The 14040-nt window shown below is 39.3% G+C and overlaps 2 protein-coding genes and 1 long non-coding RNA gene across 30 annotated transcripts in view; 1 reads left to right on the plus strand and 2 right to left on the minus strand.

Moving 5' to 3' along the window:
* UMPS (uridine monophosphate synthetase) overlaps positions 1-5523 on the minus strand; it is a 49966-nt gene extending 44443 nt beyond the window's left edge. For all 4 annotated transcript variants that reach the window (XM_086402502.1, XM_086402491.1, XM_086402524.1 and 1 more), the window contains exon 1: positions 5337-5523. In XM_086402502.1, coding sequence (XP_086258628.1) covers positions 5337-5492 — 156 coding nt within the window. In that variant the 5' untranslated portion in view covers positions 5493-5523. The remainder of the gene's footprint in view (positions 1-5336) is intronic.
* A 47-nt stretch (positions 5524-5570) lies between these two features.
* On the plus strand, positions 5571-6211 carry LOC147379858 (uncharacterized). Its single transcript, XR_015164435.1, has 2 exons — positions 5571-5969; positions 6120-6211. It is a non-coding gene; the product is annotated as an uncharacterized LOC147379858 (long non-coding RNA).
* Positions 6212-7172: 961 nt separating this feature from the next.
* The window catches only part of KALRN (kalirin RhoGEF kinase), a 692908-nt gene continuing 686040 nt past the window's right edge, over positions 7173-14040 (minus strand). For 18 of the 25 annotated variants that reach the window (XM_086402125.1, XM_086402224.1, XM_086402117.1 and 15 more), the window contains one exon: positions 7173-13892. In XM_086402125.1, the coding sequence (XP_086258251.1) occupies positions 13347-13892 (546 nt within the window). In that variant the 3' untranslated portion in view covers positions 7173-13346. The remainder of the gene's footprint in view (positions 13893-14040) is intronic. The other 7 variants (XR_015164397.1, XR_015164395.1, XR_015164361.1 and 4 more) reach the window with 3 other exon arrangements.

Consider the following 14040-nt stretch of genomic DNA (forward strand, 5'->3'; position numbering starts at 1 on the left):
AAAAAGAACAAAGTACCTAAGAATAAATTTAACCAAGGAGGTGAAAGCCTGTACACTAAAAAGTATAAGACACTAATGAACAAAATTGAACATGACACAAATTAAGATATTCCATGCTCATATTTGGAAAAATTAATATTGTAAAAATGTCCACATTACCCAAAACAATCTGCAGATTCAATGCCATCCCTATCAAAAATCCAATAGTACTTTTCACAGAAATAGAACAATCCTAAAATTTCTTTGGAACCATCAGTTCAGTTCAGTCAATCAGTTGCTCAGTCGTGACCCCATGAATCTCAGCACGCCAGGCCTCCCTGTCCATCACCAATTCCCAGAGTTCACTCAGACTCACGTCCATTGAGTCAGTGATGCCATCCAGCCATCTCACCCTCTGTCGTCCCCTTCTCCTCCTGCCCCCAATCCCTCCCAGCATCAGTCTTTTCCAATGAGTCAACTCTTCGCATGAAGTGGCCAAAGTACTGGAGTTTCAGCTTCAGCATCATTCCTTCCAAAGAAATCCCAGGGCTGATCTCCTTCAGAATGGACTGGTTGGATCTCCTTGCAGTCCAAGGGACTCTCAAGAGTCTTCTCCAACACCACAGTTCAGAAGCATCAATTCTTCGGCGCTCAGCTTTCTTCACAGTCCAGCTCTCACATCCATACATGACCACAGGAAAAACCATAGCCTTGACTAGACGGACCTTTGTTGGCAAAGAAATGTCTCTGCTTTCCAATACGCTGTCTAGGTTGGTCATAACTTTCCTTCCAAGGAGTAAGGATCTTTTAATTTCATGGCTGCAGTCACCATCTGCAGTGATTTTGGAGCCCCCAAAAATAAAGTCTGACAGTTTCCCCATCTATTTGCCATGAAGTCATGGGACCAGATGCCATGATCTTAGTTTTCTGAATGTTGAGCTTTAAGCCAACTTTTTCACCCTCCTCTTTCACTTTAATCAAGAGGCTTTTTAGTTCCTCTTCACTTTCTGCCACCCAAATACCCAAAGCAACCTTGAGAAAGAAAGATAAAGGTGGAGACTTCACACTCCTTGATTTCAAACTATATTAATAAAGCTATCGTGGTCAAAACTAATTGGCATAAAAACAAACAACAGATCAACAGAACAGAATAGAGAGCCTAAAAATAAACCCAAGCACCTATTTCAATTAACTTATGAGAAAGGAGCCAAGAATGCACAATGGGCGAGGACAGTCTCTTTAATAACACACTGCTGATAAAATAGGACAGCCACATGCAAAAGAATGAAAGTGGACTGCTATAATCCACCATACATAAAAATTAACTCAAAATGGATTAAACCTGAATGTAACACCTGAAAACATGAAACTCCTAGAATAACACACAGCTGGTAAGCTCCCTGACATCACTCTTGGTGACATTTCTTTGGATCTCACTTCAAAGGCAAAGACAACAAAAGTAAAAATAAACAAATGGGACTATATCAAACTAAAGAGCTTCCACAGAACAAAGGGAGCCATCAGCAACACCCCCTCCCCCCAAAAAAGTACCCTTCTGAACTGCAGAAGGTATTTGCAAATTATATTCCCGAAAAGGGATTAGTATCTAAAATATATAAAGAGTTCATAGAGCTCAATAATAAAAAAATGATCTGATCAAAAAAATGAGCAGAGGATCTGAATGGACATTTTTTCCAAACAAGACATACAAATAGCCCAGAAGCATATGCAAAGATGCTCAAAATCACCAATAATCAGGGAAATGCAAATCAAAACCACAATGAGATATCAAATGGCTATTACCAAAAGAACAAGAAATAATAAGTTTTGGTGAGGATGCAAAGGAAATGGAACCCTTCTGCACTTATGGTGGGAATGATAATTGGTGCAGCCACTGTGGAAAGTAATATGGAGGTTCCTCAGAAAGTTAAAAACAGAACTCCCATGTCACCCAGCAAGTCCACTTCTGGATATTTACCTAAGGGAGATGAAAACACTACCTTAAAAAGATATCTGCACCCCCACGTTCACTGGCGCATTATTACAATAGCCAAGATGTGGAAACAACCTAAATTGCAAAACAACCATCAATGAACAAATGGATAAAGAGAATGTGGTATGTGCATACACACACGCCGCGGAATATTATTCAGCCACGACAAAGGTGATACATTGCCGCTGGCTCAACACTTAGGGCATTAAGGGACTTTAAGGGTATTATGCTAAGCGAAATGGATGGAGAAAGGCAAATACCTCATGATCTTATTTACATGTGGAGTCTTATAAACACAAAGAGAAATAGTAGATATAAAGAACTGATTGGTGGCTGCCAGAGGCAGAGTAGGGGAGAGGCAAAATGGGTGAAGGAATTCAAAAGGTACAAACTTCCAATTATAAAATAAATAAGTCATGGAAATGTATTATAACACACAGCATAGTGACCAGAGTTCATAATACTGTTTTGCATATTTGGAGGTTGCTGAGAGATCTTGAAAGTTCCCAGCACAAGAAAAAGATTGCAATTATGTTAACTACACTTACTGCGGCAATGATTATGCAAATACACAGTCATTACGTACACCTGAAACAAATTTAATGTTATCTGTCAACTGTATCTCAATTTTTAAAAAATCAACAAAAGACTATACACCAAAGTGTTTTTGAAAGTTCTCATAAATACAGAGCCACTAGTTGATAATATCTTTTCCCACAAAAATCATCACATTGTAACACTACAATGCATATTCCCACCCAACACCATCTTATTTTAAGAAAAGCGAAGAATTACTAAGTGACCTATATCAGAGGTGTTCAAATTTTTTTGTTCCTGTATTTCTAAAGATTTGAAAAATTTATGAATATTTTTAAGTGGCAAAAAATGTAACTTCTGGAGTCCTGAAAAAATTAACATGTTATTCTAGAACTGTTACATCATTCTTTTAAGTCCAAATGCCTTATTGATTTGATACGCAACATCTGCTTTTTAAAAAAAAAAGAGAGAGAGAGAGACTTCCCTATTGGGCCAGTGGCTAAGACTCTGCATTCCCAGTGTGGGGGAAGTGGGATGGGGTTGGGAACTAGATTCCACACAAGGCAACTAAAGATCCTGGATACCACTACTAAGACTTCAGGGAGCCAGAAACAAAACAAACTGCAACATGAAAATGCTTAACTATGAAACCTGGAAAAATTTACACTTTTTTGAACTCATATTCTCATTTCATTATCTTCAGAGAATTTTATTCTAATGCAATATACATTTATGCTTGAAAAACTTCTACTGATCGTTCTATGATACTTCTCCAAAACAAAAATGTATGTAAACTGAAATTTTAAATTGTTTAAATTTAAAAAATTTTCCCATGACCATAAGTCTCTAAAGGTTAAAATTTCTATGTTATTACAATTGTTATGATCATAAAATGAATTAAAACATAATCTGCAAATTTTGATAGAAGCATAAAACATATTATTTTGAAAATGCATTGCTCAGTAACAGGAATAGTAGTACCTGATCCTGGCAATTTGGAAAAGGCAATGGCACTCCACTCCAGTACTCTTGCCTGGAAAGTCCCATGGACAGAGGAGCCTGGTAGGCTGCAGTCCATGAGATCACTAAGAGTCAGACACAACCGAGCAACTTCACTTTCACTTTTATGCCTTGGAGAAGGAAATGGCAACCCACTCCAGTGTTCTTGCCTGGAGAATCCCAGGGATGGGGGAGTCTGGTGGGCTGCCGTCTATGGGGTCGCACAGAGTCGGACACGACTGAAGCGACTTAGCAGCAGCAGCAGCAGATCCTGGCAATTAATTTATGTATCTAGTATAACTATTACTTACTATTAGGAAGTCAGAGTTCAGTGTAAGTTCTATTGTGTCTTAGGGCTTGCAAATAATAAGAAACCCTATTTACATACATAAGCAGACATGAAAGAGTTCTGTTATAGCCAGACCTCTCAGTGTTTTGAGCTCCTTCTGAGTTAACTACCCAAAATAACACACACATACACACAAACCTCAACATCTAGTTTCAAAAGATAATTTTCAGTCATCTGTAAACTGATGACTTCTTCAAAAATAAACCAATTTTTCAAAATAAGATCCCTAATCATTCACTTTCTCAGCACTGATGAGATGCACCATAGCAAGATTCTGGATGGCGAGAACATTCTAACCCACTTCAACTAGAGCTTGAGATCTTTTTGTAATAACCTCATAGAGTGGGGTTCACAAGGGGTGAACATAAACCCTTAGTGGTGGAGAAAGCTTTACACGTCTTCCAGACAGAACTTCTGTGACAATGGCAAGGTTCTGTATCTTCACTGTTTAAAAAGGTAGCCACTAGTCGCATGTGACTAAATTTAAAAATTCCGGGGACTTTTAAGTTAAGAATCCGCCTGCACGGGACAGGAGTTCAACGCCCGTTCCGGGAAGATCATACATGCCCCGGAGCAACTAAGCCCACGTGCCACAACTACTGAGGTCAGAGTGCTTAGAGTCTGAGCTCCACAAGAGAATCCACAGCAACGAGAAGCCCAAGCACAGAGTAGTCGTCTCTGGTGACCACAGCTAGACAAAGCCAATGGGCAGCAAGGAAGCCCTAGCGCAATCAAAACAACAACAACAACCCATAATGTTGGATACACGCAAGCGGCAAGGAAACCCTATTAAACAGCACATTTAGACCCTTCTACTTACACTGTGATCTGCAGCTTGGGTCGGCAGCTTGTGAGGAAAGCATAACCTCCTATCCTGCCTCAGATGTACTCAATCAGTCGATCAGATTACCCATTTTAACAAAATTCCAGGTGATTCATATGAGTTTGAGAAGCAATGTGCTAGAAATCTCTTAACTTCTACACAGTTTTTCCCTTTTATTCACCAAGGAACTGCCTGCATGAAATGTCCACCCTCTGGCCTTAATTCTTGCTCCTGGCCACAAAGTTCAAAATCGAATCCCCTTTTCCTAGCAAGAGCCTTTCCAAGTATTTAAGAAGCTACTAAATTCTTCCCTCACCCACCTTTTCCTCCCCGTCCCATTTTCACGAAGTTGAATACGCAGAACTTCAACTACTTCTGTGACAGCCAAGGCCCCAAACTGGGTTCCTTGACTCGGCTGCAAAGCACGTGTCAAAGCCAAGCGAGTCTACGAGCAGGCTGCCCTCTAGATCCTAAAGAGCCTAACAGTTCCTGGTCTCTGGGTTTCGCAAACCAACTCCCCCAAGCCGAAGCAGGGTCGGCCCTCCTGCTTGGCTCTTTTGATCTCACCCAGAGCCCAGCTTCCGTCACTCCACTCCATTCCTCCTGGTCCCCATTCACGCCACGAAACACTCTTCTTTCCTTTCCCCGGTAGGTACCTGATTCAGAATACTCGGTCGAGATATGATGCCCCGCAGATCGATGTACACGGGGGAAGAGAGCCCACTCTTCAGCACGAAGTTCCCAAACTTAAAAGCCTGCACATCGTACAGACCCGATACCAATGACCCCAAAAGGGCATCAGCCGCCGCCATGGTCGCGCTCTCCCAGTTCACTCCAAACTCCAAACCTCAGCTGGCCGCGGCGCCCGATGACGCCACCTGAGAAGTCCCGCCTCTTCCGCCCCCTTTTCCGGCGGCTAGGCGGGGTAGCTGGCTGCGCGCGGCTCCGGTTCCCAAGTAAAGAGGAAGATGAATTTATACTTTGGTATCAAGGTTATCCAGGAGGAATATCATGCCAGCCACTCTGAAAATCTAAGCATATTTTGTATTCACAAATCAGTTCCTTAGAGGAAATTCCCTTTATGGGTAGATGGCAATACTTTAAAGATAATTACCGTTAAAACCATAAGGCTCACACTTGTTACTCATCAAATTGATTCTGACTCATTTGAAGAACTGACTTATTGGAAAAGATCCTGATGCTGGGAAGGATTGAAGTCGGGAGGAGAAGGGGATTACAGAGGATGAGATGGTTGGATGGCATCACCGACTCGATGGACATGAGTTTGAGTAAGCTCTGGGAGTTGGTGATGGACAGGGAGGCCTGGCGTGCTGCAGTCCATGGGGTTGCAAAGAGTCGGACACGACTGAGCGACTGAACTGAAATTGATTGTTATTTCTGTTTTATTTTCTTGATGTATGTCTGTGTTTTCTGTGAAGACAAGATGACCAGCCAGCGTGAAGGAGCCCATACTTTTGACAGTTCTCGTTTCAAATAAATGCAATAAAATCTTGATGAAATAGAAACCAAACTTTAAGATATTTCTATTCTTGTTTGCAAAATAAACTAATCATAATACTTCAATCCCTAATACTTGTCAACCTAAAGAATAAAATGGCCAGTTACTGTACCAGCAAGATGAGTTTTATTTGGGAATGGCAGAGGAATTGTATTATCAGCATGGAAACTGTGGCAAACCATAAGCAATCCTGGAGAACAAAGGAGAGGAATGCTACTTTATGAAGACACCCCGGAAATTGGGAGGGTTTTCTTCGAAGGAAAGCTCTTTGGAGTAAATCAAGAGTTCAGGGTGGTGACAGTTTCTTATGGGCTGACAGTTTCTTGGTTGCTTTTCATTGGCTGCATTGTTGGTGGGCAAGGAAAAAAATCTTCCATCCTCATGCTAAGGAAGTTAAGTAAACCTCTTCCTAACCAGGGATGTAAAATAAGGTGCACAGGGTGGTATGTGCTTTTGTGTGCAACAGAGCTCCTCCTTCAGGGCTTCCTCCCTCCACTTTAAATGAGATTTTTCCTTTACAGTATAAATTTTTACACACTCTAGTTAATTGACAATATACTATGAATTAGTTTCATTTGCATTTGGGTGGCACATACAGACTCTTTCAAAGCCTGATTACGTCTGCACAGTCTAATCCAGACTCCTGGAGTCCACGATATATTGTGTAAACTTGTGAGATCCATCCCCTATGGCCTAACAATTTTCTAACTAAGTTGCCAAATGAAACACCAGAATGAAGTTAACAACACACATTGAGGCTTATTTGGCATTTTTAGATAGAGAAATGCCTTAGAGTATTTCTTCAGGCTACAAAATTGTTCTTTTCTTTCCAAAATGCTGGGCAAAATGTGTTTTAATAAAAGTGCAATATTTTCATCTTGTCAAAGGCTTTCATATATTTGGAGGAAGAACAAAAAAAATTACTCTTTTACTGGATATTTTAATTTGAAAGAAAACAAAAGACCACCAGAAATAATTTTTAATATAGTATATTTATAGGAATGCATAACTTGAGATGTACATTTTGAAGCTTCATCCATAACTTAGAACATTTACTGTAATGATAATAACAAGACAGCAAGTCATCACTTTACAACATTACACATGAGTGATTTTGACTTACAAATAAAATATTTACAACCTACCTTTACAAAACAACATTGTGTGCATACAAAATGAACAACTGCAGAAAAATTTAAAAATAATGAGACAACCAAAAACCCAGAAGATACACTTAAGGCAGACCAGCAAGACACTGAAATAATTAAGGCTGTGGAATTCTTCTGCACCTTGAAAATATAGAGCTATTTATCAATACTGTGGAGTGATTTTAAATCAATTGTTACAAGCCTGATGGAAGTATGTACTTATATGTATATGTGTAATGGTCCCTATGGGGAAACCTGTCCACTTATGGATAAGGCCCTTTATCTGAATGGCCAGAGAAGCCCACCCCCAAACTCTCAAACGATCTGGTGGGGAGGAATCACTCAAAACCAAGAGGTGCCAATAAAATTTGCAAACCAACTGTTAAATATTCAAATGTAAAGATTCTTCTGACTCCAGGCAAACAATAACCTAAATGATGGTCCCATTATGTTTCAAGCTTTGTTCATTTGGCTTTGTAGCTTCAAAAGACAGCAAATAAATCCCCAGTGAGTAGACTCTAACTCTACCCATCAGCCCTAATGGTTTTGAATGGCCCTAAATGGTTTTCTACTAGAAAACTGATCCACCTGGGCTGTCTTCAAATGGATAGATTTCTGCATATGAGCAATAACATATACATACATATTATACACTATATACATGTACAGATGTACATATATCCAGATTTTCCAACAGTTTGCACTTTGATCACTACTGTTCTCTGACTAGGATCTCGTTCTGAAGAACATGTTTAGTTATTTCACAGTCTTCACATTTGTCCTAACTACTAGTTTTACTCACTCACCTTCCCCATAGAGTAGGCCAAAGTTTGGCAGAAACAGAAGTAAAAGCACCGGGGTCAAAAAAATCAATCATAGAGATGACGTATATGGCTTAAGTTAGTAAGAGAAGATGTATGTTTTGTTACCTTCAAATTCATAACAGTCTTTGAGATCATAGTAACAGTCCCCATAATACTCCAAGATGTGGCTTCATTTCTTGATGGAAGTCGGGCGTTGATGTAACTCTTACACTAGCTATTCATCAGCTAGTAAATTCATTTGCACTCTTTTCCATTTCTTCAGCCATCCTCATTATCCAAAATAACAGTTATCTGAATAAGCAGTTAATCTTGTTCATCTGAATAAAAACAGAATCTGACCACAATTTAGAATCTCCCAGCAAACAGGCTAACAGGAAACACAATAGCCCATGAGTATTAATTTCAATCTTTTCATAAATGTCCCTTAAAGATGAAAATTTGTCTTAGAGTAATTGTTTTTTCCTCTCTTCTAACTTCTACATATATTGAAAATGAGGAAGAAATGTCTTTCATAGAAAATATGGCCTGTGTTCTACTATTTTTGTGTGTATTTCTCACATGAATAATATTCTCTATTAAAGATATCTAATGCTATGGATAAATTTCAGCTGTTTTTAACCCTCTAGAATTAATGAAACAAAGAACCTTTTAGTTTTTAGAAAATGTATATTAACATAGTAGCTCCCCTTTTCTTAGTAGAGAATGGGCACATCTTACCTTTTCTAACCCCACCTTGGGTTTAGTTATTCATTTCCAAATGATCCCTAGATTTTAAATAGCTAAGAAAACTGTAATGCTAATAAACCCACTGAAAGCTCACATTCTGTGGTTGCCTAACCCAGACTCCACGGAGATGCTACACAGGAGGGCAATAAATAAGCCCCACATTTCTCAAAACTGAACAAGGATGTGGTGAGTTTGCACTTTTTCCCCTCCTCTATCAAATTTACGGGACAAAGTTTTACTTAATATACAGAAATAACCAGCATCTAGTTTATAACATATTTGCCCCTTTGTAGTCTCACAAATCTAAATGTCCATGCTCTTCCACAAGGCAAGAAAAAAGTAACAACTGACTCACCAGCACAAAATCATGGAGACTATGGAAAAACAAATATGCTACTTCCAGAACATCTAGTTATCTTAAAAAAAAGAAAAAGATCCAAAGTTTTCCCTCCAAAAACTAACAGTTCATTTCTACACCTGTGCATTTAATTTGCCTCTTATTATAGAAACCTGTGAGATTCTAAAGAAATGAGTTGTGATATCAGAAAATATTTTATTCTCATCTCTGCCCTCCCAGTGAGGAAAGTGGCTGTTTGGGCTTTTCTCTGTCAATTTTTCTAGAGCATAAAGCTTGAGAAGAGAGTCGTGGTTGCTTTGGAGGGCATCTTACTCTGTGCTTCTGCCATAAGACATACTCGAGAAAACAGTTTATTGACAAACACTTCATCAGCTCTCCTAACCTTTTTCTGTAAATAAGCTTTTAAATGATCGAAATTACAGGCTAAGATCAAATAACATTCAGACAAAGAGCACCTAGTACTTCCAATTAAAATCAATTTACAGAATTTAATCTCATAAGTTTGTAAATGGTATCTAAAGACATGAATATTGAAATCTTGGAATGTTCAAAGTTACCATCAATAAAATTCTTAGCACTGGCAGTGTGTAGCACTTTTTAAAAAATCAAAGTATTTTCTAGACATCCCAACTAAGGTATTTTCCCCACATTCCTATAAGATTAATTCCTCCCTCCTTCCCCCAACTCCCATTTTCACAATGGGGATATTTGGGGCAGAAAAAAACAGACTTTCTGTAAGAAAGGACGAATCAGGAACAGCTGAGGTTGAAACTCAAGAATTCCTGGGCTCACCCTATGTTCAGATGGTTTCATTTAAAAGATATTTTAAAGAAAAAATGCTGCAATATCAGTCAGTCTAAATACAATGAACTTCTTTGTCTCCCATTCTCCCCTCTGAAAGGCACTGCTATTTATAAAGACTTGTGAACCACAAAGCGGTGCGGCCAGCTTTCCCTCTGCTTCCTCTGTTCCCCCCAAGAGTGTTTATGGCTGTGAGAGACCTGAAGGACACCTCCAACATTACAGTTTTTTTTCTTAAAAATTTTCTCACATTCAGCTGTAAGTGGATATAAATCTGTTTAATTTGAAACCAATGTAAAAGATGTAGTAAATTACTATATATACCTTTAAAAAATTATTGTGGGTTGTCCCTGATCTTTTCCTTCTTTCTGCATCCCATCTTTATACAACAAAAAAAACCCAAAACCCTATACAATGGATATAAGCCAAGCAAGAAACTTGTGACTTTAACCAATATTTATTTTTCCCATTTCAACTGGAAGTTCATTCTTACTGATTCCTAGTTAAGTTTTGATTGCAAAAATTACCATAATTAGAAGGGGACTATTTTCTCATCTCTCCCCTCTTCTCTACCACAAAGTAATAAATCTCTCTGCCAAAATAGGTACATGAAAGTGGTTCCTAATCCTTCATCCCTCACCACAGTTGCCCACAGAGCAACTAGAGTATATATCCCAGCCCATCTTCTAGGATTCCTTGTTGTTTCCAACTTGCTAAAGAGAATTCCTGAACCAGGAACACAATTGACTCATCCTCATTGGGAAGGACCAGGAGCTTTGCAGATAGGATGTCTCCCTGTTGGCTTTCTTCAGTTATCAAACCATATAAAATATATACCCTTTCTCTTGGGGCCTCTATTAAATTCATTCTATTCTAATGATTGTACTTTGGCTCCAGTTAACAAAATCATACTTGCCTTCCATCTGGACCATTCCAACTCTGATGTGAAAGCTGTTATAAATGCTTTGGCTCTAACATTCTTGCCCTCCCAACAGCACAATTTCATTAATGCTCTCCTGTGCAGTCTGGACACCATTATCCTTCTCAAGCAAAAACTCAGCTTGTCTCCTACATGGTCATAAAAACTCATAAAGATTCAGCAGGGGGCTTTTTAGTTCTCACCCACAGTGGACGGAAGATAACTTGCCAAGCCATACTGTACAGATATTCAGAATCCTCAGTGCCTGTATCTATCCCATGATGAGCCCGAGGGACCAGGCTTTCTTCTTTTATGTTATATCTTATAACAAAGACATGTTTACTAAAAGAGTTTTTAGTAAACTTGTTTTAAATTTCAAAATATTGTATCATATAGTATTGGTATAGAACTATGGGTTTAAATGAAGAAAATGAAGGGTTAGAGAGCTCTGAGGAAGTAGCCTTGGTGGCCCAGGGCCATTCGAAAACTAGGAAACAAATACAGTCAGAATCAGTTTCCACTTATTTGGTTAATCCTGAAAATACATAAGTGCTATCTAGTCTTATTGCTTGTACTTTCTACTAATTTATTAGTCTATAATCTTAGATGGGATGAGGTGGAGCATGGATGAAGAAGTTGACTTTGAAGTCAATGGAAAAGAATGATGAGTATTTTTAATTCTACATTTCCACTGCAGGAATAAGTATTTTATATATTAAAGTTCAGGCTTAGTTTCCATCATTCTTCTTCATTAAGATAGGTTTATAGTTCTATTTATCCTTCATAAACTCTCTGCTTGCACTTCTGTGCTGCATGATTTTAATTTTCTCAGTCTTTTTATAAGAGAGAAGCAATGCCATTAAACCTGATTTGAACAAACACTTAAGTTATATTTTTTAAAATAGCATTTGCATAAGAGTAATTTAAAAAACACATTCTAGGAAACAAAAGATGGCTCATGTACAAAACACAAAAACAAATCTCCCAAAAACCGAGGAAAAAGAAAGAAAGAAAGAGACCATGAAATGCCCAGGTTTAATTTTTTTTCTGCCAGTGGAAAAAAAAGCAGTTCATAACCATCTTGTATGGAGAATATATACCAGAAAGCAGCGTCGGCCTCAAAATGCAATTAGTCCTTTTAGTCCAGGGAAATATTGGTGGCTGAGCAGTGATAGATATTGCAATTGCAGTTAAAACTCAATGCTCTGTTAGGATGACGTATCAGATTTTATTCCATGGCTTCAAAAAGGACTTGGGACCAGGCCTTTGAAAGGCCTGTATGGCTGCTTCCTTTTGGTAAGCACCCCTTCATTTCCATAAAGGGTTAGAAATAAAGCAGGCTAGCTTTCTGAGGACTGCATTCTACAGCTGCAGAAGACATCAGAAAGTGTGGGTACGTTCTTCACAGGAACTGCAGGAAAGGTTTCTATTTGCACTTTTGTATGAACCTGTTTTACTCGTTACCTATTTCAAATCAAGTGTAGACATAAAAAATAGCCCCACAACTCATGCTGTATTTGGACTTATTCCCTGGCAGGCTTTCCTGCCAGATGAACTCTGAGCTGCCAGTGAATCCGGGGATAGCATTTCATAAACAGAACCTAAGTTAGTCAAATACCTGTGACCGAGAGAAAAATCTTCTCACTCACAGATTGCAAAAGGGTAACATTGCTTTCTCTTAATGCACAGGTTCTGGTAAAATAGTTCTATACAAGATTTATAAAAGGCTCTAAAAAAACAAAACAAAACCTGTCATCTAATTGTGCTTAGTCAAAACAATGTAATGCTTCGGTACATAAGTTACTGTCTTAACTGGAGCACTCAAAGTTACTTAAGATTGATTTCATATATATCTCTATATTATAAAACTCTGAAAGTTGAATGTGATATATTTTTACTGTATGTGTACATGTATCCTATTAAGAAACTATATGTAAGTAATCTAAACCGGCACAGTTGACATACATGACATCTCTGTTAAATAGAACTTCTTGCTTAAAATTTCAGCAAAGGCAGGAATCTTTATACTTTCTTCAGTGATCTTATGTTTTGCCAAGTTAACCACTCATTTTGGAACACAGTTAAAATGTCATAACAGCTGCTATTCTTGTTATCTCCACCTCTCTTCTGAATAATTTCCGTGACTCTACATCTGTATCTCTTCTGAACGACCTTCTGGAAAGTCCCTGGATTTAGGGTGATTTCACTGCTGCTCAGACCTTGACAAACCACTGAGGAGATTTAAGAGGTACATCTCTCAATCCAGAGAACCACATGGAGTGAATGATGGACAGAATTATTTACAGACACATTCAGTCTTGCTTTGGTTCACACTGCACTTCCATGTGAAACCACGAGGGCTGGGAGATGGCTACGTGCCTTGGTTTAGCCGATTGACAATGTAGCTCTTGACGTTGGGAATGGGGCGCACATCATTCTGATGCTTGCGGCGCTCGATGAAGCACGCCAAACGGGAGGTGTCCAGGGGGATCTTGGAGTAGCTGCCATTGTGGGGCTGCAGCCACGGATGCTGCAGGCAGGTGGCTGCTGTGGGCCGCCTCCGAAAGTCTTCCTGTAGGATCACATTGATGAAATCTCTGGCAGCATTGCTCACACCGCAGAAGTACTCATGGGGGAAGCTGAAGTCCACCCTGCACACATTGATACATGTCTCCTCCTTGCTCTCATCCAAGAAGGGGGAGACCCCACTCAGCATGACGTATGTCAAAACCCCGATGCTCCAGATGTCGGTGCCCAGGGATACAGGGATGCCCTGGATCACTTCTGGGGCAGCAAACTCGGGGTTCCCCAGAAGGTGGTGGATATGGAAGTGACCTGAGATCTGGACAGCATCCTCCAAGTCAATGAGCTTCACTCGAGGCACTGGGATCCGTAGGTCAATGAGCAGGTTTTCAGGCTGTGGAGATCCAAGGAGGTGGGGAGGAAAGAAGGCAAGTTCAGCTCTGTTTCGACTTTCTGTAGGACTCCAGCCACTCCAACACGGTTCTGCTATTCTTTGATAAAGTCTGTAGTGTGTGGGATGTTCCCTATGCTTCAAACTGAAC

The sequence above is a fragment of the Bos grunniens genome, chromosome 1 (genome assembly GCF_055505025.1).
Source record: "Bos grunniens cultivar Pamir isolate PY7600 chromosome 1, Bosgru_T2T1.0, whole genome shotgun sequence".
Classification (NCBI taxonomy): domain Eukaryota; kingdom Metazoa; phylum Chordata; class Mammalia; order Artiodactyla; family Bovidae; genus Bos; species Bos grunniens.